Source organism: Phyllobates terribilis, unplaced genomic scaffold, assembly GCF_046119375.1.
Source record: "Phyllobates terribilis strain yellow unplaced genomic scaffold, ASM4611937v1 Scaffold_2__4_contigs__length_985480577, whole genome shotgun sequence".
NCBI classification, from domain to species: domain Eukaryota; kingdom Metazoa; phylum Chordata; class Amphibia; order Anura; family Dendrobatidae; genus Phyllobates; species Phyllobates terribilis.
This window is the reverse complement of record NW_027362762.1, coordinates 848212721-848240513: the sequence shown is the minus strand read 5'-3', so window position 1 is coordinate 848240513 and position 27793 is coordinate 848212721. Positions and strand designations below refer to the sequence as shown.

The window sequence follows — 27793 nt, the reverse complement described above, 5'->3', positions numbered from 1 at the left end:
AAACAAGGATTGGGCTACAGAAAAATGGCCGCCGGTTCGAGTCCGAGCTGTGCAGTCACTAGAGGACCCGTGAGTCTGCTGTTGTCTACCGGAAGTAAATATGGCGGCTCCCATGACGGCGGCTGTGCTGGGTGAGTGATGATTACACGGGGAATGAATGGATAGATGGACGGATGGAGGGTAACTCCGGCGCCATGTCTGCTCTGCTCCACAGAGGCGTCCCGCGGGAAGCGAGCTGCGCTCTCCATCGCCCTGATCGCCGCTGTGCTCGGACTGCCGCTCTGGTGGAAAACTACGGAGACATATCGAGCCTCCCTGCCCTACGCCGACATCAGACAGCTGGGCCTCCTGCGGGTGAGCAGCAGCTAGCAGGGCGGGTGTATGGCGCCATACACACCTCCTATATAATACCGCACTGTGGTGCACTGCACAAGATGGGCTCCAGACAGGACAGCCCAGTAACTAGCCACAGCTAACCTGGCTGGGGACAGGGTGACATTGGCCGAGCGCTGGATCATACATCGCAGCATAATGCAGGTGAATGGCGTCACAATGCAGCCTGTGAGGGACAAGGAAGCCACATGGAATGCTGCTGCGTCCTTGTGGCGGTTCCTCGCTTGTCGTATGGTGACCCCATTGACCTGCGATCTGTGTCCGTCTGACCCCCCATTCTTACAGGGTCATCTTCGGAGATTTGGTGATCCGGCATATGACCTTCCAGTCCCCCTAGCACCGCGTGTGTTATCATGTTCACCCCTTCTGTCCCGTATTCTTGGCCGGTTAGCACAGTGACTGGCCGCTAATTAGAATAGAACCTCCGGTCTCTGTCTAACACATACCTGTGCTCCTCCACGTGGTAGTTAGATAATTAAATAAATAATAAAAATAATCTTTTTATTTATATAGCGCCAACATATTCCGCAGCGCTTTACAATTCAGACAATTTACAGATATTATCATCACTGTCCCCATTGGGGTTCACAATCTATATTCCCTATCAGTATGTCTTTGGTGTGTGGGAGGAAACCCATACAAACTCCTTGCAGATGTTGTCCTTGGTGGCTTTTGAACCCAGCGCTGCAGTGCTAACCACTGAGCCACCATACTGAACACAGTAACTCATTTTGCTTCGATATTTCCATAACTCCCATAGGAAAGCAAAGCTGCGCTCGGCTGTTTTAATAGCCGGGAGCTAGAAGCAGTTATTCCCATATCAGGCATAAAATAAAGAGGGAACTAGTCCATCAAAGGGGATCTGTCAGCAGGTTTTTGCCATGTAATTTGAAAACAGACAGCAGAGACCCTGATTCCAGTGATGTGTCACTTACTGGGGCTGTGTGCTGTTGTGTCCATAAAATCAGTGTTTTATCAGCAGGAGATTATCACTAGAGGACTAGTTCTCCAATAGTCCTCCTGCTCTGTATAACCTGCCCCACCACTGATTGGCAGCTTTCTGCCTATGCACAGTGTACTCAGAAGGCTGCCAGTCAGTGGTGTGGGAAGATTACACAGGGATCAGAGTTGAGAGAAAAATGATTGTATCAAAATGACAGCAAGCAGCCCAGCAAGTGACATCGCTGGAATCAGCCCCTACATCATGCTGCTCTCAGATTACATAGCAAAACCTACTGGCAGATTCCCTTTAAGTAAAACTGATGAAATCAGTAGCTGGACAACTATTCATTTGAGTAGGTGCCATGGATCCTCACCCATCTAATACCAATAACCTCATCCCACAGATAGGTCATCACCCTCACTGTAGTGATCGAGTCCTTTAATTCATTATGTGGGGACTGGGACAGGCAGGTTGCTGTGTACATAATTCTGATTATGGAAAGTGGGGTTAGGGGCGCTAGTTGATATAGTCCGTATTACTTGCAGCAAGTAGTGGGGGGCACCATATACCCCAGGTAAGGAAATAAAAAATTTTTTAGAGGACTACTGCGCTAGTGAACTGAGTTCAGGAAAGATACAAGAGGATTGGTTGATAAAAACAATTTATTAAGTTTAAAAGTAAAAAAAAATTTGAAAGCAATAATTAAAATGCATAAATATGGATGGTAAATTGCATAGGCAGCAATAAGGGGGGGAGGGAAGGAGAATCTTGGCTGGAGAATCTTTAGCTGTTATAATTCTGATAATGTCACTTACACCTGCATCCATGTCTCAGCTGCAGCTCACTGTCCCTGTAGAAGTCATCTTTTCTAAGGGAACATTGACAGCAGAACAACAAAGGAGAATCCCAGCGTCCGATATCAAGGAAAAGGAGACCGTGCTGAACTGTGAGTATTTAATTCTGGGTCTTCAGTCAAACACTTGTACTGATCATCTCTTTGCACAATATGTCTTCCTCTCTGAAGAGGTAATTTGCATAGGAAATCTTATTGAAATCCCATGCCTAGTGTCATGTATTACCAGTATGTGGGTGTCTGGCCCCCCAAGAGCAGACTGTGCTCTCTGTATAGTGGTGTTTGGAACTGCAGTGTTTACTTTATTAGGGCTGAGCTGCAGTACCTGGTAAAATCCCATGGATGGCGCTGTGCTGGGTCTTGCATTGAATCTCTGCAGCATCCATTTTTTTTCTCTGCTCTATTTTTTACCTCTTCAGTTACACATTGAGAACATGTTCTTGGGTTAGGACATTGATGTTTTGTCCTTTGAATGTGATTGGTCCCATAGAAAATCTGCAGATCCATCGCTCTAATAGAAGCCAATCTGGAGCCAGTGGTTGACAAGCACAGGGAAACATTACTTCCCTGTATTACTTATTACTGGTGCTTTCTCATAAATGGATACAGTTTAGTGCAGTTGTTGGTGTGGGAACAGGAGCTGCGCCTGCTGTAATACACAGGTGGCTCCCACTGCCGCAGCCCATAAGAGTTACTTTAAATCACAGCACTTCAACCGTCTACATGCTGCCGTCAATCGTGGCTGCAAGATTTAGGTAATTAAGCAGAGGGAGTATGCATTTGCAAGGTGCTGATGGGCTACTATGGCAGCCTGCGGCCTAATGTACTAATGTGTTATAAATAATAGTTTAAATAACAGTGGGACCCTCTGTGATCCTGAGAATAAGGCTCTGAAATTCTCCAAAAGGTACATGCAACCATCACTCCATAGATTCTCTATGGGAAAGTCAGAGATAGCTGAGTGCAGCACTTGACCTTCATCAGTCCTATAGAAAGTGGAGGCATAGTCCCTACTCTATCGTCCTTATGTTGGGTGGCGTTCCCAGCAGTCAGACCTCCCACTGATCATGAAAGAAGTTTTACAGGCGCAACATACATTTCTACAGTTACTGTGTGACTGCAGATTGGCCAAAACTGACTTTATGCAATATACAGACTGTCAGGAGTGCCCTGTATTTCTTGCTTAGTCTTGTAGGCCATAGGAAGCTGAATAAAATGATATCTTGATATCTGCAATCTGATATTGTATTCCAGCGATATCCATTTTTTTCTTATATCTAAATGAGCTGTTAAGATCTATGGGCTGAACACTGATCTGCATGAGAATCTGTATCCAGAGATGATCTTAGCTGAAAGGAGGCGTTACCAGTGTGATATGTGATGGCCGCTCTCTGCTCTCCTGATCTCACTGCAGAGCTGTGTGTGATTACACCTGACACATCTGTAGGTTCCTCTCAGCTTCCAGCTCACAGGCAGACAGGGCTACAATGCAGCAGAGCTGCGAGAGCTGCAGCAAATGTGTTTGTAATGAGACAAATTTCAGTTCTACCGTTCTGTGTTAGTTACATGTCTCGCACTGGTGAGGCCCCCTTACATCTAAAATAATCTCTGGAGGCAGATTCTCAGGGAGATCAGTGTCCGGCCCATAGATCTTAACGGCTCATTTATATATAAGAAAACTGTGGCTGTCTCTGGAATAAAACATCGGATCCCAGATATCAAGGTATCCTATTATTCAGCTTCCTATGACCTACATGTCCATATAGACGACTTAGGAGGTTTGATTCTAGTGACTGATTCCCTTTATGGCTGTATACTAAAGTTAGCATATTATTTAAAAAAAATAAAAATGTCAAGAGCACATACAAGTAGATTTTATGGAAAAATTAAAGTTTTGGAGTGTGGCTGCATAAAACTAAACAAAAAGCTGATGGGGCTGGAGGATAAAATCTTCTCTGTCCTGAAGACGCTCAATATATACCTGTGTAATGTGCTTTCCTACAGCCCACACAAGTTTTAATTGCCACTATGAGTTCAGATACAGAAGGACGACCTATGAGGAGGATGAGATTCTGTTGTTGCCAACCTTGTCAGGTATGGGATGGTTTTAGTTTTCCTCTAAGTTTATTTTTTTATGCTATAGAACAATAGAGGATGAATACTTTCTAGAGTATATGTACCAGCAATGGCCACACATGAGGAGGACCGCCTTATTACAAGGTATGGCGCATTTCACAGACCACATAGTCACACTATGTGACTCCAGACTTGTGAGTCCTCACATCGCGTGCTCGGTGAGGCTTCTCGGGTGCCAGGAGCTGCGGGCGCCTTACTGTAAGTATGCGATTTGCATCCATGTGGTCACATACCAACTAGATGTGCACTGCCTTGCTCAATGCACGTCTAGTCGGAATGTGGCTGCAAGTATGCAAATCACATACTTGTGGTCACATGACCGACCGCTCCCGCTGCCGGCACCAGAGAATCCTCGCACTGTGCACGAGGTAAAGAATCACAAGTGTGCAGTCATAACTATAGAAAAGTTCCTAAGTAGCAGTGTATTATATAGAAAGTTAACTTTCAGCAAAATGAATCAGTCTGTAAAGTTAAAATTCTGTGCAAAATCCTTCAGGTTATTAGGGGACTTTTATCAGGACATCAATGGTATCGCTTCATACACATATTGCATTAGTATTTTAAAGCCAAAATCAGGAGTGAATACAGGTCTTTCTCTTTTATGGTTGGGACCGATTCCTCGTTTTGGCTTATAAATAATACACAAATCTGCAATGTGTGAATAAGGTACCAACAGCCAGTGGATAACTTCAGCTAGGTCACATTGCAATATCGCATCCAGTAATTGTCAGCAGGGTCATGCTGAGTCTTGCATCAAACTAGCCCATTCAGATCAATGGGTCCATCACAAAAAGTAAGACCGACAACCCACTGATGCCATCCTGTTATCATCGAGTGTCCAGGTGCCGCCTGTTTTTTACTGCTTGATGGGTAGAAGTTTGATGTTTCTAGTTTGCATGCGAGAAAAACCACCACACTGATGAAAAACAGTCCGATATCTCTCATAGGCCACAAAACTGGATGTCTGAATGAGGCCGTATGAATGTTTTCATAGTGATTAACAGAGAGACAGTATAAAATAGAGTCCTAAGAAAAGACCACCCAGCGTTGGTATTTCATTGGAAATTCAAGGTTTTACGAAAATCAATGTTACTGCCTGGTGAATGATTGTGCAGTCAAATTAAAACCAAACTGGCGCCCATAGGCAGTAGGAATGTGAAACATTATTTGGGGACAGGCGGCACGCTGGATGCTCAGTCATTCTGGAGCATTTTAGCTTTATAGCTACATTGTGTGCGCCTCTTTGCTATTTCAGACCCGAAAATAGTGTATCTGTTATTTCCTGTAGGTGACACTAGAGGGCGACGCATGTAGATTTTGGAAGCTTTATGATGTACTGAATATCAGCGCTCACTGCTGAGATAAGAACCCATGCAATATGATTGTCTGTGATGCGCTAAAAGATTCTTCAGAGCATCATTTTCTGATTTTATTGAGCTACTGTACTCAATCTGTATGGAGTAGCCGGTAATGTCCAAGGGGTGCAACCTTAAAGTGCAAGAGGCCATTGCTCCTGACAGCAAAACTGATCACTCCACCAATCGCTGCTCTCACAGAAGAGGCAACGTGTGGGAGCCCCCCAGGGGTAATGTTGCGGTGCTGGGGATCAATACGGTGTTTTGCCTGTGTGAGAACCATTGAGGTTTGATATAAATACAGCGCTTAGATGGATTTGTCACATGGAAAAAAACATGGGTTCTGTCTTGTTTTTGTTTTGGTGTCCTTCCTTTTACTGGAGAAAGTACCTGTGTGTGACATTTTCTATTTATTCTGCTATCCAGTGACTGAGAGATTTCCTGTCATCGTAATAAGAGGTTTATTCAGACTCTCACTTGTCCATCTTGTTTTACAGAGGCCGATCGAGCGCTCCAACAGCAAAGCAAAGGAATCCAGGGATCTCTGTCCATAGTTATTATACCAGAGGCCGCACAGCTTTTTCCTCAGGTAATGTCCATACCTGTACCAACTGAGCAAAACTGCTTGCTACAGACATCTGATAAGAGTGTGGCCCCTGGTTGGGGTGCGTGCGGCCACCCCCCTGGCTGGAGGAGTATCGCTCTGTCCTGGTGTTAGGCCACGGCCCCACTATCAGTATTTGGTCAGTATTTTTTCTCAGGAGTGGGAGACAAAACCAGGAGTGGATGATAAATGCAGAATTGGTGACTTATTCTTATTTTACGTTTTTTCTGTTTGTTCCTCACCTGGTTTTGGCTCCCACTCCAGAGAAAAAATACTGACCGAATACTGACCAAATACTGATAGTGGGGCCGTGGCCTTAGGCTGATAGCTGGGGGCCGTGTAATGCTTCACCATCCTGAATATTCAGCGCATATACCGGGTAGTACAACGCCATCATAATTATTAGTTTTGTTTGGTTAATCATTCTGTTTCCCTAATGCTGATGATGCGTTTGTGGAATGAATGAAGACGTGACTCTAACCTGAGTAAACATACATAGGACACACTGAGCAGTGGCCATTTTGTCTTCTTCACACTGCAGTGTCCACATAGAGCGGCAGCGGGGTCAGCGTCTGCTCTACCTGGTTGCTCAGGAATTGGTCACATCCAAGTAAATAAATTCCTTAGTAGTTTGAGCTGCATTTCTGATCATGAAAATCTGTGTTGAAAGATACAGATGTATGTGGCCTTCTATCTAGTCACCGCCACAGCTCATGTTGGCGATAGTCATGTGGTGAGGGATACTGCTTGGGATCGGCTCTGGTCACACTGGCTTGTTTTTCTGGGTTCTTTATAGAAAGTGCGTCCCATTACGGCTGTGTCATAGACTATCATTGTGATACGGCCACAGTCGGGGATACTCCGTGCAGCGTGTGATCACTAGGGATGAAAGACACAGTAATGAGAGCGGGTATAGACAAGTGGTTTATTCTTAACCACATCCCATCACCTCACCTCACCTCCGTAATGGCCTCTGGTGTGCCATAAATCAAAGTCTAAAAAATTGTGCAATACTCATGATCTATCAGGTGGCAAATACGTGATCTATCTTTTTCAGGGGTGGGGAAGCTTTTTTTTTTCTGCTAAGGGCCATTTGCATTTTTATCCCATCATTTGCGTGCCGTACAAAATTATCAGCTTGAAATTGATCCTGCTATATTTGGTCAAACATTTAATTTAACTCACCCTTAATGTGATGGTTAAAATTGCTTATCTATCATGAGGTATGTGATGTTGGGTGGTATTGATAATGTTGCTACTCGCTACTGGTTTTCTACATTTGCGTCGTTCTGGAGCAAAGTCAACTCTTTGCAGTACGTTTTGTAAAGAACTCTCAGCAGCAAGTTGTTCTGAATACAGATGCATCTTATACTCCATGTCTCCTCAAAGTGAGAAATTCATCACTTCTCATGTTACATTTAAAGAACTCAAGCATTGGGAGATGTGCTGTATACATCACATAGGAGACACTGAAACTGCTATATATACATCACATAGGAGACACTGAAGCTAGAGCATATGCATCACATAGGAGACACTGAAGCTAGAGCATATGCATCACATAGGAGACACTGAAGCTAGAGCATATGCATCACATAGGAGACACTGAAGCTAGAGCATATGAATCACATAGGAGACACTGAAGCTAGAGCATATGCATCACATAGGAGACACTGAAGCTAGACGCCTGGGGGCTGTGCGTCGCACAGGAGACGCCTGGGGGCTGTGCGTCGCACAGGAGACGCCTGGGGGCTGTGCGTCGCACAGGAGACGCCTGGGGGCTGTGCGTCGCACAGGAGACGCCTGGGGGCTGTGCGTCGCACAGGAGACGCCTGGGGGCTGCTGTCTTCATCGGTGGGAAGGAAGCGCATATTGCTCTGACTCTGCCCACATAGTACATTCTAACGCTGGCACTGGCCATTGCGTGTGCCACTGCGTTAAGAGCAATTAAAGGGTCAGCAGCCAGTGGGAATCTACCCAGGTGCTGGAGAAAAAAAACATAAGATAATAGGATGCTTTTTCAAGTCCTCTTGTGGGACTAATATGTATTGTATGTAAAAGTAAATATTTAATTTTCAGAATTAAGCATTGTTTAATAAAAATATAAATGCCTAAAAAGACTTCTGGTGTCACCACCAATTCTATAACTTCCAGTACAATAAATACAGTATCTCACAAAACTGAATACACCCCTCACATTTTTGTAACTATTTTATTATATCTTTTCATGGGACAAAACTGAAGATATGACACTTTGATATAATGTAAAGTAGTCAGTGTACAGCTTGTATAACAGTGTAAATTTAGTGTGCCCTCTAAATAACTCAGCAAACAGCCATTAATGTCTAAACCGCTGGCAACAAAAGTGAGTACACCCCAAAGTGTCAATATTTTGTGTGGCCACCATTATTTTCAAGCACTGCTTTACTGCTCTTGGGCATGGAGGTCACTAGAGCTTCGCAGGTTGCCACTGGATTCCACTCCTCCATGACGACATCACTGAGCTGGTGGATGTTAGAGTCCTTTCGCTGCTCCACCTTCCGTTTGAGGATGTCTCACAGGTAATCAATAGGGTTTAGGACTGGAAACATGCTTGTCCAGTCCAGCACCTTTACCCACAGTTTCTTTAGCAAGGCAGTGGTTTTCTTGGAGGTGTTGGAGGTTGTTATCATGTAGGAATAATGCCCTGCGGCCCAGTTTCCAGAGGGAGAGGATCATGCTCTTCTTCAGTATGTCACAGTACATGGAGGCATTCATGGTTCCCTCAATGTAGCTACCCACAGCTAGCAGCACTCATGCAGCCCCAAACCATGACACTCCCACCACCATGCTTGACTGTAGGCAAGACACACTTGTCTTTGTACGCCGCACCTGCTTTCCACAACAGACGCTTGACACCATTTGAACAAAATAAGTTTATCTTGGTCTCATCAGACCACAGGACATTGTTCCAGTAATCCATGTCCTTAGTTTGCTTGTCTTCAGCAAAATGGTTGCGGGCTTTCTTGTGCATCATCTTTAGAAGAGGCTTCCTTCTGGGACGACAGCCATGCAGACCAGTTTGATGCAGTGTGCGGCATATGGTCTGAGTACTGACAGTCTGACCCCCCCCATCCCTGTAACCTCTGCAGCAATGCTGGCAGCATTGATGCATCTATTTTATAAAGACAACCTCTGGATATAACGCTGAGCACGTGCACTCAACTTCTTTGGTCGACCATGGCGAGGTCAGTTCTGAGTGGAGCCTGTATTGTTAAACCGCTGTATGGCCTTGGCCACCGTGCTGGAGCTCCGTATCAGGGTGTTGGCAATCTTCTTATAGCCTCGGCCATCTTTATGTAGAGCAACAATTCTTTTTTTCAGATCCTCAGAGAGTTCTTTGCCATGAGGTGCCATGTTCATCTAATCTTCCAGTGACCAGTATGAGAGAGTGTGAGAACGATAATACCAAATTTAACACACCTGCACCCCATTCACCCATGAGATCTTGTAACACTAATGAGTCACATGACACCGGGAAGGGAAAATAGCTAATTGGGCACAATTTGGCCATATTAACTTAGAGGTGTACTCACTGTTGTTGCCAGCGATTTACCCGTTACTGACTGTGAGTTATTTAGAGAGCACACCAAATTTACACTGTTATACAAGGTGTACACCGACTACTGTACATTGTATCAACGTGAGATAGCTTGTGTTGTCCCATGGAAAGAGATATATATATATATAATATATATATATATATATATATATATATATTACATAATACAAAAATGTGAGGGGTGTATTCACTTTTGTGAGATACTGTGTGTCACTATTTGCCCGCATCATGAATGCTACATTAAAAGGGTTTTCCCATGAACAAAAGTTCTTTTTAATCTATAGATCTTGGAATAATAATAATTTCCACAATTGGATGTATTTAAATAAAATGTTCCTGTGCTGAGATAATCTTATAAATGTGCCCCTGCTGTGTGCTGTATAATGGCTGTGTCTGACCATACAGGAACATGGTAAGATCATACCATAGCTCCTGGGCAAAAGAGTATACAGACATTACAGCAGGGGATCACAGCTGATTCTTTATTTGAAGTTAAACATTGTTTAAAAACAGGCAGGGAAATGCTTTACCTCACAGAAGCAGCTGTGATCCCCTGCCGTCCTGTCTGTATACTCTTTTGCGTCCTCCCCTGCCCAGGAGATGTGGTGTGGTATGATCAGACCATGTTCCTGCACGGTCAGACACAGCCATTACACAGTACACAGCAGGGGCACATTTATAAGATTATCTCAGCACAGGAAGATTTTATTTAAATATATCCAATTGTGGAACTTATTATTATTCCAAGACCTATTGATTAAAATCAACTTTTGTTTGTGGGAAAACCCCAACGAGCCACTTTGTACGTTAATGACCGGGCCAATTTTTTTCAATTCTGACCACTGTCACTTTGTGCTGTAATACCTCTGGAATGCTTCAACGGATCCCCCTGATTCTGAGATTGTTTTTTCGTGACGTGTACTGTATGTCACACAAAAAAGTTAATAAACAACATTTCCCACATGTCTACTTTAAATCAGCACAATGTTGGAACCAAATTTTTTTTGTTGGGGAGCTATAAGGGTTAAAAGTTGACCAGCGATTTCTCATTTTTCCAACAAAATTTACAAAACCACATCATATTTGAAGTGACTTTGAGGGGCCTTTATGACAGAAAATACCCAAAAGCGACACCATTCTAAAAACTGCACCCCTCAAGGTGCTCAAAACCACATTCAAGAACTTTATTAACCCTTCAGGTGCTTCACAGGAACTGAAGCAATGAGGAAGAAAAAAATTAATTTAACTTCACAAAATATTAAATTTAGACCAAATTTTTTTGATTTTTCACAAGGGTAACAGGAGAAAGTGGACCCCAAAAGTTGCTGTGCAATTTCTCCTGAGCACGCCGATACCCTATATGTGGCAGAAAACCTCTGTTTGGGCGCATTATCTGGCGCTCTACGCTGAGCACTTACTTTGGTGTTTCCATCTAAATCTCCAAATGACGTGATTCAGATGAAAACTTGAGGGATCCATTCACTATAATGAGATGAGGCAGCAGTGTTACTCTGGCCTCCGTCTGGCCTCTCTTCAGCATTATCCTTCTTTTCAGAGGTGCACAAAACTGTGGCTGACCGCGCTTTTATTTACGCCTAAAAAAGATGAATACGTCTGAATCACGTATTTCAGAGATTTACACGGAAACCCCGGTGTAAGCGCTCAGCGCAGAGCGCAGGATAAATGTGAAGAATTGGTTTTATATATTTTTTACGTTGTTCCTCGTGCAGTATAAAAGTGATTAGACAACTTTATTCTTTGGGTCGGTGTGATTACAGCGATACCAGATTTATATCGGGTTTTTATGATTGATGGCTGTCGCTCACTAAAAGATGCAAACATTTTTTTGCAAAAAAAAAGCATCTCCATATTTAGAGAGTTATAATTTTTCCATATTTCGGTCAAGAGTCATATGAGGGCTTGTTTTTTGCGGGATGAGTTGACGTTTTTATTGGTACCACTTTTGGGCAAATTACATTTTTTGATTGCTTTCTATTCAGATTTTTGGGAGGCAGAATGAACAAAAAACAACAATTCAGGATTTTTTTTGTTACTTGTGTGGTAAAATTGATAAGGCAGCTTTATTCTTCGGGTCAGTACTTTTACAGCGGTACCGCATTTATGTAATTTTTTTATGTTTTTGCGCTTTTACATAATTATTTTTTCTATAAAAGTTTTATTATCTTTGCATTGCTTTATTCTGAGTGCTGTAACTTTTTTAATTTTTCGGATGATGGAGCTGTATCGCGGCTTGATTTTTGCGGGACAAGATGACGTGACGTTTTCAGCGGTAGCATTTTTATTTTCATCCTTTTTGATTGCGTTTTATTTCACTTTTTTCCAGCAGTATGATGAAAAGTCATGGTTTCTAATGTTTTTTTTTTTTTTTTTTTTACGCTGTTCACTGAAAGGGTTAACTAGTGTGACACATTTATAGATCGGGTCGTTCCGGACGCGGCGATACCAAGTATCTGTACTCTTTTTTTTTTTTTTTTTTTTTTTTTACCTATGAATCTGTATTTATTAGTGTAATATATATATATATTTTTTTAATTTATCTTTTTTGGACCTTTTTTTACTTAGTCCCAATATGGGACTTTCACTTTTTTCACTGATATAATGTATTGCAATGCACCAGCATTGCAATACATTATACCTACAGTACAGACCAAAAGTTTGGACACACCTTCTCATTTAAAGATTTTTCTGTATTTTCATGACTATGAAAATTGTATATTCACACTGAAGGCATCAAAACTATGAATTAACAGAATGCCAAGAGTGTGCAAAGCAGTCATCAAAGTAAAAGGTGGCTACTTTGAAGAACCTAGAATATAAGACATATTTTCAGTTGTTTCACACTTTTTTGTTAAGTATATAATTCCACATGTGTTAATTCATAGTTTTGATGCCTTCAGTGTGAATGTACAATTTTCATAGTCATGAAAATACATAAAAACCTTTAAATGAGAAGGTGTGTCCAAACCTTTGGTCTGTACTGTATATTGAAAGCTCCTGAGACTATGCTTTGCATTGGTCTCAGGAGCTTTCCGTAGCTTGGTGACCTGGGGGTCGTCATGACGACCCCTGGTCACCATGGCAACGGTCGGGCCCCCGCGATGATGTCATGGGGGCGCCGACCTGAAGGCAGAGGGAGCTCCCTGCCCTCTGCCTGCCTCCTGAACACTGCGATCGCGCTCGATCGCAGTATTCAGGGGGTTAACAGCCACTGGCAGTGCCTAGCTCCGGCACTGATCGGGCTGGAGAGGCTAAAATTTCAATGTCTCCTGCTCCATCATGCTGTGATCGGTCAGTCAGGTTGACTGACCGATCGCAGCGATCTGGGTACAGGGACCGACGGCATGGGTTCCTGCACCCCTTCTCGTGGTGCTCAGCTGTCAAGGACAACTGTCGGCACGGAACTGGCAGACCGTGATTACACGCTGTGCCATTTCAAGGCTATGACGGACACTGCACGGCAGTATCCGTCATTGAGCTTATGGGGTTAAATAAATTAAAGTCTACACCAGAATTTCGATTTTTGTTCACTCTGCCTCATTTAAAACTAAGTTTTTAAAAACCAGTCCTTAATGCGATCTGTACTCAGAAAAATTAAAAAGCAGAGTTTCAGAATATGATGCAAAAATTATTTTTGGAAAGTGACTGTCTTATTCAAAAGTTGGAAAACTTAAAAATAAAGTTACAAATTGGGTATCACTGTAATTGCATAACTACTTTAATATAAAACTTTACATTTCTCCCTCATGGAAAACGCCCCCCAAAAATATTGCCATTACAAAAAAAAAATGTAATAAAAGTGATTATAAAGTCATATGTAATATGTGCCCCAAAAAATGGTACCAGTGCAATCTACAGCTTGTTACGCAAAAAATAAATGGTCGTATAGCTTCATTGAAAGGGAAACCATAAACATATCACTCTTAGATTATGGCGACTTACTCTATTTTTCAGAGTATTTATTGTATAAAAGTAATAAAACATAAAGAAAACAACATACGTTTGGTATTGCCTTAATCGTGCTGACTCAGAGTAAAGTTAACACCTTTTTTGTGCAGCAAATGAAAAGTATAAAATTTTAACATGTAAAAAAAAAAAAAAAATTACTGTTTTTATTTTGTCTTTTTCTAAAGAGTTAATAATGGAGCATTAGGATGTAATTACCCCAAAATGGTGTCACTGACAAATACAACTCATCCTGGGAAAAACATAAGCCCTTGTACAACTATTTTGATGAAAATATAGAAAAGTTGTATCACCAAGGGGCGAGACCATGAAAATAATGCAAAAAAAATGTTGACATTAAGGCCAAAATATACCTGATCCTTAAGGCTTATATTTTGCCAATGTTGGGCTTAAAATTCCAGTAAATTTGTCGGTGTACACACTGTTCTTTTTACTAAGCCTCACCAACCTTTGTTAGAAAAGACCAGAGGTTGGTGCTAATATTGTAAAAAGTGCAAAAGCATCACTGGAGCTTCCCCAGTACGGAGGCCGTCACCCAGTATAGCATGCACCTTTATACACTGGTGGATACAATATACTATACAATGCTACTACACTATTCTACTTATTTTTATAATGCTATACTGGGCAGACGTATCCCATAATGTGAACGGCCCCTAAGGCTCATTGTCTTCGGGATGTGTGTAGCCGTTCCGTAAAAATATATGAATTTATTTGCCTTTGTTTTGCATCTCCCAGAGACAACTACTCGAGTTGCACAAACTTTCTCAATTTCTTTGTTTCCTATTGCACATCTTGGCACACGGAAGTAACGAGCGCTATTTGTGTCACTAAAAGGGGAAGTGACATGGATGTCATCAGCAAAGCAATGACAGTGTTTTATGTGCAGAATTGGTTTTACTACGAGGCAGAGTCTGAGCTGTTCTTGCCCAGTGTGTGCCAGTAGTGCCAGCCATATATTAGATAGCTGTCGGCCAAACCTTAGGACGACTGCTCTCTCTCCCGCTTCCTCTATTCACAGGTGCGCTCAGTGTTTCTCTTTATAAGAGCCACTGCCTGACTCCTCTGTCTGCAGCTGATCTCCGTGCCAAGGAAATTTCCACTGGCTGGGTCGATCGCTACCCCAATATCATCTATTGTTAGAGCGTTAGAAGGCGCGCATACACATTAGACTGCCAGCGGGTTTGGACAACTTTTATCTAATATGTATGGGGCCCTAATTGTCGCTACATGAAAGATTTTATATATGACAGGCGCTGCTCTATGCTCCTATTCGGTGGTGGTCCGGCACCGGAGTCTTTCACCGAACAGTGAAAAACCACTCTAAAGTCCGGCACTCCAGCATGAGCCGTGCTCACAATGATGGCTCAATATTATGTCCCTGGGTCTGTATTACGATATTTTTACTTATTCATGGGGGTCTCAGGACCTGTACCACCACAGATCAGCACTGTACAGTGCCTTTCTCATATAAAAAACGTTTTATATAGCGACACACTTTAAAGGGGTATGCCCTTCTCCAAGATCCTATCCTAATATGTAGAGGTAGCAGCAGCAGCAAATGCCTCCAATTAAAAATGTAGTATAATTCTTCTGATTTGCTTTGTTGCTTACCCCATGTGCAAGGCATTACAGTAGCTTAGTATCCACAGTTACAGCCACTCATATAGTGACAGTTAGCTAGCTGTTAGTGGTCATAACCATGGATACCAAAGCTACTGCAATGCCCTACATTAGGTAAGCGACATTGCGAATCAGAAGAACTACACTCCATTTCTAATTGGAGGTATTTGCTAATATTATTATTATTACACCTACTACATATTGGGATAGGATCTTGGAGATGGGAATACCTCTTTAAGGCTACATTAACACATGGTGGATTTCCAGATTTGTGTTTGAATCTGCAGCAAATTACAGTGCAATGCAAGCTCAATGGATTTTATAAGATCTTTCACACTGTATAAAAAAAAAACCTCTTTTTTTCTAGGGAGTCAGTGTCTACATTGGGAAACATCGAAGATCGTTACTGAAGCTCACTTTCGATCCGTCGCTGAATACTGAAGAAATCCGACGTTCCTTGAATAGTAAACTGGACCGCGTCATTCAGACCATGTCCTTTACAGAAGAAGCCATCAGTGCGGCACTATCCGACAGAATATCCACTGAAAGGTTCACTCGAGATGACTTTGAGAACAGTCGGAGAGCTTTCAAGTCCAGTCCAGGTACGGACATATTGCAGACCCTTTGTATGCAGAGCATTGTATTCTTTAGTATTGATGTCTTATTCACTTGTCCTGTTTCAGGCTATGAGATCACTTTTACCTTACTGAATCCTGATCCAAAATCCCATGATCTGAACTGGAACATAAGCGCTGCCTCGCAGCAGTACATCCAGCCGTTCCTGGACAAGCTGCAGCCTGTCGCTAACTTCTCCGTTGATTCCCAGGTAGGTATCTCACATGTAAGATTGAACATAAAGTGGTTGTATCCTCAAGACCCCTTCTATCCATATGTCTTATTGTGGTATATAATTATGATAGGGGGCTAAATAAAAACTATCAATATGGCATATTCTGTTTGCACATGTATTACACGGATGCATTTGAATGGCCGCCATGTAATAAATGAATTTTCTTGCAGTGGCCAAAACATGGGCGTCCAGATAGGGGTTACCCCCAGGCAATATCTGCTAACCACTGGGGGATGGAGCCGGACCGCAGAGATCAGAGCGGACTGCTGGGCCATCTCCAATAAAGAAGGAGATTGTCCTGTTGTGCCAAGCTGATTAATGGCTGAAATGTGCTCTATTGCTTCCACAGTGTAGAATCTGACTCCTGTCTGTTTTGTGATCTTGTAGATTAATTCTATATAGATCTTGTAGCTTGGTGCAAATTCTGGATAAATTGATAAGTTTTCCCTAAATATCAAAATCCTGATCACCACTTTGGGTCATGTAGGATTTAGGTTCCCGCAGTGCAGTTATGTGATCGGGACATTTATTATTGCTACTCTTTCAGATTACAATTTATTTGATAATATTCTCAATCTTCTACTTCTGTTGTAGATATTGTATTACGCCATCTTGGGAGTCAATCCTCGCTTTGTGAAGGAGACCTCCAGCTACATCCTAAATGCCCACAACCTACCTCATGTAATTAACCCTGTGGAGGCAAGGCTTGGTAAGAACGCATTCTCAGTTTATTAACCCCTTCCAACATGGGATGCATATTCTACGCCGGATGCCAGTGTATGCGACTGCCTTTTAACAGTGACCGGAGCAAGCTAAGATTGCTTTTTTAACCTTTTAGATGCTACTGTTAATTTGACAACAGCATTTAAAGGGAATCTGTTACCAGGTTTTTGCTACCTCATCCGAGACCAGCATGATGAAGGGGAAGAGTCTCTGATTCCAATGATGTATCACTTAGTTTACTGGGTGCAGCAGTTGTGATTCAATTAGAGTTCTTAGATGTACAATGTAGCAGAGCTGAGAAAGCTGCCCCCGCCCACACTACAGCTTTCTGTGTTTACTGGCAGTGCTTATCATTGGAGGGGGCATGGTCTGCCTAGCATGCGCATGCGTACCAGTCCTGGCAGTGATAATCTCCTGGAGATAAAACCTTCATTGTAAGTAAAAAGCACCCCAAAGCCTAATAAGTGACACATCGCTGAATTCTGTGTTTTAACCCATATATCGTGCTGTACTCAGATTACAAGATTACATAGCAAAAACCTGCTGACAGATTCCCTTTAAATGGTTCTGACAACTCACTTACTGGGTGACTAGACATTACCAATTGCAGTCAGGGGCCTCCAGGTCGCTGCCATCTTGATGCTGCTATGAAGCCCATAGTAGATCTTTTAAAAGTACAGATGCTTGGTATTGCTGTAATCGCACTGACCTGGAGAATAATGATGCTAAGTCATTTTTACCGCACATTAAATGCTGTAAAAAACGAGTCCCCTAAAAACAATGGTGGAAAAAAACGTAAAAGTTTTTTTTCTTCTTTTTCAGCACACTAGTTAGTAAAGTGAATGGTGCCATTCAATACTACAAGTCATCTCTTACTTACATAGTTCATACAGTTAAAAAAAGACAAATACCCATCAAGTTCAACCGAGGGAAAAAAAAGGCTTCTTACGCCTATGTTGATGCAAAGATATAAAGGTTATGGTTCTTGGAAGATGGGAAGTAAAAAAAATGAAAGCTTAAGGGGAGTCTGTCTCCCCCAAAATGCCAATTAACATAATTTAAGTTTACCTGTTAGCAATCTACCCTTTATATATTTAGGACATACATATCTACTCATGTTGATCCTTTAAAAGCGAACATTACCTGATAAAATACTGCAGGGTCCTTTTCGTAGAGCAATTCTAATAATAATGTATTATTGGTTTGCTGTTCATGACATATGTCAGTAACAAAACTCACTACTAAAATAAATGCAAATAATGTGTAGAAGTACATTATGATGTCTGCTGTAAGTTTTATTTTTTTTCTGCATTTTGTGTGTAATTTTTAGGTTCGAGTGCTGCCTCTCTCTACCCTGTGCTGAATTTTTTGCTGTATGTCCCAGAATATTTCCATTCTCCCCTCTACATCCAAGGTAAAGATGGGAAGAGAGTGACCTCTAATGCATTTCACAGCCCCCGCTGGGGTGGTATCATGGTAAGTTCATAAGTATAGGTCTCCTATACCTCCATAGGGCTGACTGCTGACTGTCCCATTCTCCAGTTGGGTACTTGGGAAACCCTGTGACCAGATTAAAGAAGTGCACTTCTTTTCATGCCATAGTTATAGGCCACAGCATTGAAAGGGTGTTCTCATGTTATTATATTGCTTTAGTTAGACAGCATGAAAATAAGCAAGTTTGCAAATGACTTGCTTTTTCTACCATTCTCCTGCTGTGATAGCTTTTATCATGCATAGTGTACAGTTTGTTGCCAAGGAGACGGACCACCAGAGCCAGGCCCAATGTGCACATTAGTGACATTCCAGGCTGAGGTGTTAACTCTTGAGATACCAGTCTTCTCTCTCCAGCCCATTGCTTTATGTGTAGCAGTTACAGTGCTCATCTTCCCCCTCTATCTTACTTCCTGACTTGGAACTGCTGTTAATTAGTTGTGCAAAATCACAATCCACGGGCCCCCACCCTCAGCAGTTTCCAGCACTTAGAGGAAGCAGTAGAAGTACATTAACCCGACCCAGTTCACTTCCTCTCTGATTTATTTATGACTTCTAATTTTTTTTCATGACTAGCACATTAGATCTCTAGAAAAAAGGTATTTTTTAATTTTTTATTGGGGTATAAGCGCCTTTACAACCATATCACTACTTCCGTATGTAAAACTGAGGTGATATGTTTCCTTTAAGAAGTTGCTAAAAATACCAGATTAAAGAGGTTGTCCACTACTCTTACATTGATGACCTTTCCTCAGTCAGTGTAGGGCATCAATGTCTGATTGGTCGGGGTCCGACACCCGGACTGTGATCAGCTGTGATCGGTGTTGGCGGCCGCTGGTCTGAAGTGCTCACTTGCGGAGCTGGCCATCTTCTAGTGGCCGCCGCAGGGTACTGCACAACCACCTCCTATTGATTTGAATAGGAGGCGGATGTGCAGTACTCTGCAGCGGCTACTACAAGTAGACGGCCAGCTCCGCAAGTAAGTACTTCCTGTCGGCGGCCACCGAAAACAACGGATTGTCTGGGGTGTCGGACCCTGGCCGATCAGACATTGATGACCTATACTGAGGATAGGTCATCAGTGTAAAAGTAGTGGACAACCCCTTTACGACCTATAACGTATCCATACATTGCCTCCCCCTCTTTGATGCAGGCTCCGGGTCAGCGGTTAACATGTTAAATGTCGCTGTCAAACTCTGACAGTGGCAGTTAACATGGCCGCGCCGAAAGCGTGTCACTAGCGCTGCCCAATCAAAACGCCAGAATTTAGGTTTTTTTGGTCGCTACAACATTGCAATAACAGGCGATCAAAACATTGTATCTACCCCAAAATGGTATCAGGCTGTGTTTCCATTATGCGTTTTTTAAGCATTTCTGCAGCGGCAATTTAGCTGCAGAAACGCTTAAAAAAACGCTTGGTAGAAGGTCTGCCATGTTCCCCAATGATAATCCGCATGTGCTGTGCACATGCTGCGGATTATCATTGCGGAAAAATCCGCAGCACTACCAATTATTTTGCGGAATCACGGCGTTTTCGCCGCCATTGACTTGCATTGGACCGCATGACATCTGCGTCACTGCATCTGTACATGCGGATTCCATGCGTTTCAATGTGCGGATGGTACCTGGATTTGGAGAAGAGGACGCTCTCCTCCGGACCCGGGTACCATAGTACCTGTAAAAAAAAAAAAAAAGAAAAGAAAAAATATACATTATACTTACCTTATGATGGCCCCCGGTGTCCTTGTCCTGGCTTGCCGGCAGCTTGCGATAGGCTAAAAGGACCTGCCATGACAGTATTTAGTCATGTGATGGGTCACGCGACCGCTGACATCGGCGGTCGCGTGACCCGTCACATGACTAAATGACGTCATGGCAGGTCCTTTTAGTCTACCGCGAGCTGCTGGCAAGCCAGGACAAGGACACCGGGGGCCATCAGAAGTTAAGTATATTTATTTTTTTACCATTCTCTCGGGTCACACTATAGAAATCCATGCCGTTTGCATGGATTTATATAGTGTGACCAAGTTGTCAAGCACTTTCCAAGTGATGCTAAAATCGCTTGTCAACCCGCATGTGGAAATGCAAGTGAAGAACGCTTCACATCCGCTTGTCCCTGGCAGGAAAAACGCATGTACGATCCGCATGTACAATCCGCATGCGGTTTTTCTGCCAGGGAGATGCAGAAACGCTCAGGAAAAATCCGGAGCATTTCTGCATCGTGGGCACATAGCCTGGATGAAAACGTCAGCTCAGTGTACAAAAAATAAGCCCTCACCCGGCCCCAGATTCCGAAAAAATGGAGACACTACTGGTCTCGGAAAATGGCGTCTTTTTATGACAAACTTTGGATTTGTTTTTTCACCACTTAAATAAACAAGAACCTACACATGTTTGGTATCTACAAACTCTTAATGACCTGGAGAATCATATTGGCAGGTTGGTTTTAATATTTAGTAAACATGGTTAAAAAAAAATTGTGGAATTTCACTTTTTTGCAATTTTATCGCACTTGGATTTTTTTTTTCTCATTTTCCAGTACACGACATGGTAAAACCAATGGTGTTGTTCGGTGCGATTACAGCGATACCAGATTTATATGGGGTTTTTTAGGTTTTGCTGTCATCACAAAGTAAAAATACTTTTTTTTAATAAAAAAAGTAGTTATTTTTGTCGCCATATTCTGAGAGCTGTAACTTTTTTTGTTGTTTGGTGAACAGTTCTGTATGAGAGCTTATTTTTTGCAGGACAAGTTGTAGTTTTATTTTGTTTTGTTTTTTTGGTACCATTTTGGGGCACATTAGTAATTTTTGATTGCTTTTTATTCAGATTTTTCAGACACCGCATGAACAAAAAACAGCAATTCAGTTATTGTTTTTATTTTTTGCGCCGTGCGGTAAAAGTGATAAGACAGATTTGTTTGTCGATTACAGCGATACCAGATTTTTAGATATTTTTTTTTATGCTGTGCTATTTTTACAGACTAAAAACAATATTTTACAAAAAAAGAACTTTATTTTGCATCGTCATATTCTGAGAGCTGTAACTTTTTTATTTTTTTGCCGAAGGAGCCATGTTATGGCTTGCTTTTTGTGGGACGGTTTGGCATTATTTTTATAATTTTTACATACAAAAAAATGAAAAAGCGTAAGTTTTGGCATGTTTTTTTTTTTTTTTTTCACGGCATTCGCCAAACTAACTAAATAAAGTGATAGTTTTATAGAGCCGTTGTTCCAGACGCGGCGATACCAATTGTGTACGTTTTTTCGTTTATTTTATCTTTATCACAAACGCTGCGTTTTGAGCGAAACGGACTTTTGTGATGTGTGCACTTTTTGTGTTTTTTTTTTTTTTTTTTTTTAACATATTTTATTTAACTTTTTTTTAACTTTTTGACTAAGTCCCACTGTGGGACATGTGATTCTCACTTTTATTGCTGGTCTCATACTCTGCAGTACCTCTGTACTGCAGTGCATGAGACCGGTCAGTGACTCACTGACTCTGCCTGTGAGATCCAGCTTATTGCTTTATCTCTCAGGCCACCGTACCCTGGTATCATCACATGATCTCAGGGTACCATGGTAACCATTGGGACCCCCTTGTAACAACTTAAATACCACTGTCACGATTGACAGTGGTATTTAAGGGGTTAATCGGCCCCGATCGGCATAGAGACCGGCCGGGCCGATACTGCAGGGTGTCAGCTGTCACACACAGCTGACGCCCGCAGGAATCGCCACCGCCGGGGGGCACTATTTACTTTTTCCGCATCGCCTCTTTTAACAGCGCTGTGGAATAAGTACCTTTAATGACTGCCGTAAAAATGTGTTACGGCGGTCGTTAAGGGGTTAACCCGCCCGGCGCCTGCTCTTAGAGCCCCGTTGTGGGGAGGAAATTAGGTTTAATGCTGCCGGCAGCGTTTTGGTTTCAGTCATAGGGGTGGCGCTGGTGAGGGTTCAGTCACTGCTTATATAACTGAACCCTATTCTGCAGTCATGTATGGAGATTACCATCACTTACATTAGCCCCTAATTTCCCTATCTCAAACACTCACACATACACAAGGAGCGATTTCCTAGGAAGCCAAGTTACCTGTTTTTGGAGAATGGGAAGCAGTTGATGAATATTTGCAGATGTTGCTCCAGATGCTGAACAGGACGGCCGTGCAGCGAGGCGTCGCACTAAACACCCAGACCCTCTACTGTTTTTAGTAATGGCTATACAGTATAAGGTTGCTATGTGTAACTTTCCTGATTGCTTCAATATTGACTCATTTTGGGATAGTTAGATCTGTAATGATGAGTCTTTAACCACTGGGATAACCTGAATTCTTAGCTGTGTCTAGAGTATATTACTGTATTTTTCGAACTATAAGACGCACCTAGGTTTTAGAGGAGTAAAAAAAAAAAAAAAAAAAAAAAAATATGGAAGCAAAAAATGTGGTCATGATGCCCTGTTATGAGGGGGAGTTTTGCTGCTATCACTGTTTTATAGGTGTAATGTCCCCCAATTCTATACTAATATCCCCCATCCTGGTATATATGACACACCCTTCCTGTTATACGTGGCCCCCATCCTGGTATACATGGCACCCCTCATCCCCATTACACTGCATACAAAAAATAAACGATTCTACTCCCTTTCCTTCCCTCTGCTCCAGCGCTTCGTGACTGTCCTCTTCTGCTGCCGGCAGATGATCTCGCCTTGTGAGCAGCGCATAACGTCACTACCATGCGCCCTCACACGCTGAGATAAGCTGCCGAAATAGTCACTGCTCTTCACGCCCGGACTATGAGCGTGGAGAGTAGTGACTATTCGTTCTCCTTAATAGCGGGCAGTATCACCTGGAGCTGCGGCACGGAGATCACGTGTGTCCGCTATTAAAGAGCATGAATATTTTCAGATGTTGCTCCAGATACTGAACCAGGACAGCTGTGCAGCCAGGCATCGTGTTAAACCCTCTACTGTTTGTAGTAATAGCTGTACCGTATTACCATATGTAACTTTCCTGATTGCTTCAATATCAACTCCTTTTGGGATAGTCAAATCTGTAATGATGAGTCTTTAAACCCTGGAATAACCTGAATTTTTAGCTGTGCTTGGAGTGTATTACCGTATTTTTCGGACTATAAGATGCCAATTCTGTACTAATATCCCACATCCTCAAAATATATATATATATATATATATATATATATATATATATATATATATATATATATAATATGCCCCCCCCACCTTCCTGTTATACTTGGCCCCCATCCTCATCCTGGTATGCTTGGCACCTCTCCCCCCCCCCCCCCCCCCCATCCATCCTGGTATGCGTGGCACCTCTCCCTCCCCCCCATCCTGGTGTGCGTGGCACCCCTCCAGCTGATCTCACCGTGTTAGCAGTGCATGACGTCACTGCCATGCTCCCTCACACGCTGATAGGAGCTGCTGGAATAGTCACTGCTCTCCACGGCTGGACTATGGGCGTGGAGATTAGTGTCTATTCGTTCTCCTTAATAGCACGCACAGTGTCAGCAGCAGCCGCGGCTCGGCGATCTTGTTTTTCCCCTATTAAGGAGCATGAATATTCACTACTCCCCATGCCCATAGGAGTGGGCAGTAGTGAATATTCATGCTCTTTAATAGCGGGCGCACGTGATAGCCGAGACATAGCAGGAAGCCGGTGGCTGCTACTGACACTGCGTGATATTAAGGAGAATGAATATTCACTACTCCACGTGCCCATGGGCGTGAAGAGCAGTGAATATTCATTTTCTTTAGCAGCAGGCGCAGTGTTGGTTGCAGCAGGCGGCTCCTGCCTCCTGTGCCCCGCTCATCCCCCCACTCTCCCATCCACAGCAACACAGCAACTATACACATTCGGACTAGAAGACGCACCCCCCACTTTCCTCTAAAATTTTGGAGGAAAGAAGTGCATCTTATTGTCTGAAAAATACTGTAATTTATAACACCCCTTTAATCATCCACCCCAGCATGGGTAATAGCTAATAGAATGGTGCCGGTCTGACCGTCAAGACCCTTTCAGATAGCCAGAAGTGTGTCTCTGTCCCCTCTTTAAATGTAGCTGCGGTCACCCCTGTGTGCTGTGGCTCCATGCCTGATGGAACGCTGTATTTGGCGATTTCCAGCCGTCCCTTGTAGATTGAATAAAGAGGCAAACAAAGTCTGTCGATTGGTGGGGGTCTTAGTGGTTGGATCCACCAATCACATGAAAAGGTGATATAACTGGAATACTCCTGTAATTCTTTTTCTCTCATCTGTTTACATATCTCGCATAATAAAATATAACTTATTTCCAGGTCTATAATGTCGATTATGGAAATCCAGATGACTTGCAATTTCCGGTACATGTTGATATTGATATGGTGAAAGTGATGGAGGTCTTCCTGACACAGCTGCGGTAAGTTAAATCTTCTATAAAAATACAGTGTATTCTTCATGTTCGCCCTTAAAAGGGAACATGTCAGCAGGATTTTGCACTAAAAAGTACAGGTATGGCCATAATGGCACTATTACACTGATTAAATTGATACCTTTGTAGAAGGAATCTTATCAGTGGTTCTTTATTAATCATGGTTTTAAGTTTTCTTCTGATGACGACTTCTGTACATTGGGCGGGTCTGGGTGGGTTGGGTCGTCTTCTGCTCTGCCCCCTCCTCCTGTGTTTCTACAGGTAAATGATTATTCAGTGACCTGCCTCCCTTTCGAAATTTCGCGCCACCACAATCATTGGGAGATTCATCAGTGTAAGATTCCACATCTGGTCTTTGGGTCTTCTGTAAAATGCCGCAGATAGAGATCAAAGCAGAGATCTCAGTCTGGTCATGCAGTGACTCCGGCGAACATTTTACCGAAGACCAGATGTGGAATCTCACACAGCACACGCAACGATGGCAATAGCTTCACGAAATTCCGAAACTGAGGCAGGTCACTGAATAATCATTGACCTGTAGAAACACAGGAGACAAGCGGATGCTGCCAGAGTAGAAGACGACTCAACCCCACCAGGCGTTCCACCGATGCACAGAAGTCGTCATCAAAAGAAAATGTAAAACCATGTTTAAAAAGAAGCACTGATCGGATTCCTTCTACAAAGGTATCAATTTAATCAGTGTAATTGTGCCATTATGGCCATACCTGTACTTTTTAGTGCAAAATTCTGCTGCCAGTTTCTCTTTAAATGCATGAAGGTAAGTTAAGACAAAATCTGGAATGAGCACGTTTTTATCTTTTAAGTAATATGTTTTTGATGTTTTATCCTCAGGTTGCTGTTGGGTATTTCAAAGGCTTATGTGTCGGAGAGCTATCAATTGGAAAATCCAGGAAATGAAGGACTGACGGACTGGGAGCTGGATAAACTTCTTTGGACGAGAGCTGTGGAAAACCTGGCGACCGTCACCACCACATTGACCTCTTTAGCTCAGCTTCTGGATCAGATAGGAAACATAGTGATCAATGATAATGTGGCATCAGAGGTGAGGACCTGTTAGTTTGACATCACAGATAAATCATCAATTTAATCTTCATTTATGCAGACCTGAATGCATGTTTATCACCTGTCCACTGTGCAGGTGATCATTATTCAGTCGGCATTGGTCCCACCGATGGGACTACCCCTGATCATCGCAGTCTTGCAGTCCTCGCTCTCTCCATGGCCGGTCCATATAAAGTGTTTGGCATTGATCTGTTGTCGCGCCCGATCTCATATTGGTGACCTATTCTGTAGATGGACCATCAATATGTTACTCCCAGACAACCCCTTTATAGTCTTTCTGTAGGTATTCTCATACAGAGCTGCATTTACACTTCTGCTCATCAGAGTTTAGACACTTAGTTCATTGCAGTATACAGCTCTGCACTATGACATTTTTCTCTAGCTGAATGCCCCGTGCTTGCCTATTCCTCCACTAATCTGACGTAACAGAATATACTGAATATAGACACTGAACATGCAGGTTTGCTTGGGATAAGCTCCATTGATTATCCTGTCAATGAGTGGTCAATTAGGCGTGTAGTAATTCAAAAGAAGCTCCTTGTCTATAATGCCGTGTATTTTCCAATTTACTCAGTTATATATAGATCACACTTTAGTATGAAGGGTGTTGAAAGGCAAATGTAGGCTTTAATGTTGCTAAGTTGTCCTTTCTGACAGTAGCTGGCGAGGTGACTACTTATTGTGTCATATCCTGTTTATTTAGCGATTTCCTTTTTCAATCTTGTATAAAAGTGCATGGATCAATATCTACACACAGAACTTGGGCAGAATGGTTCAGATCAATAACTACATGATAATTGCAATATTACAACTACTGCATATACAATAAGACTGATAACAGATTGGCAGCCGATTAAACATGTAATAGCTCCACTCTCTGCTCCTACCGACATACCGGAAGTCAGCTCTATCACCATTGCACAGAGGGAGACATGAAGGTACTAACGAAGGAGCAATGGGACGGGGTGATCTCCTTCCCAAAACTTGTTTCTTGCAAACCCTCTGAACATCTAACCAGTTCTGTATTAAACATAGGACATTTTACATCATCTTCAGATTTAATAAGTTGAGTGTAATGATCAAAGCAACTGTGACAATGCAAGCGCTAACCTCACCTGTGTATTGCTGTGACTGTAACTTGTATGTCTTTATTTACAGGTATACAACTCTGTGTCCTCTGCTCAGATTGCACTGTCCGAATTGGAAGCTGGCAGGTTGGAGAATGCCTTCAAAGCAAGCAAAGAAGCCATCACATCTTCAGAGAAAGCTTTCTTTGACTCCTCACTGCTTCATCTTCTGTACTTCCCAGATGATCAGAAATTTGCAGTTTATATTCCTCTTTTCTTGCCCATGGCTGTCCCCATATTGCTTTCTTTGGTGAAGATCGCCAAGGAATACAGGCTAAGTAAGAAAGAGCAGAGCAAAACAGACTGAAAGTTACTTTCTTATGTCTTCATTGAATTCCTCGAGAGAGAGTATGGCACTGAGTTTTATTTATTATCTGAAAGTGTAATGAGCATTGAAATCTATAAGAAAATACATAATTGCGGGTGATGGAAGCTTCTGCACTACTAAATTACTAAGTATTGGTAAAGGGCAGTTTCACCTTTTGATATAAAATGTGACAAGGTCAGGAATTGTCTCCATTTGTGGGTTGTTTTTTTTTTTATTTTTTAAGGTGCCCATCCCACCCTCCAATACTCATGCATGTTTAGCTAAATATGCATGTT

At 42.5% G+C, this 27793-nt stretch overlaps 1 protein-coding gene across 1 annotated transcript; it reads left to right on the top strand.

The window, feature by feature from the left end:
- PIGS (phosphatidylinositol glycan anchor biosynthesis class S) lies at positions 1-27793 on the top strand. Its single transcript, XM_073667853.1, has 12 exons — positions 1-131; positions 215-354; positions 2171-2282; positions 4194-4283; positions 6178-6269; positions 15860-16094; positions 16176-16318; positions 16937-17051; positions 18396-18541; positions 24868-24968; positions 25833-26043; positions 27222-27793. The coding sequence occupies exons 1-12, from the start codon at positions 101-103 to the stop codon at positions 27495-27497; spliced, it is 1692 nt and encodes a 563-aa protein (XP_073523954.1). The 5' UTR covers positions 1-100; the 3' UTR covers positions 27498-27793.

Excerpts from the sequence above, each read along its gene's own strand:
- PIGS (XM_073667853.1), top strand. The coding sequence starts at position 101 with ATGGCGGCTCCCATGACGGCGGCTGTGCTGG. Across the intron at positions 132-214 it reads CATGACGGCGGCTGTGCTGG|AGGCGTCCCGCGGGAAGCGA; the intron begins GTGAGTGATGAT and ends TCTGCTCCACAG. Across the intron at positions 2,283-4,193 it reads AAAGGAGACCGTGCTGAACT|CCCACACAAGTTTTAATTGC; the intron begins GTGAGTATTTAA and ends GCTTTCCTACAG.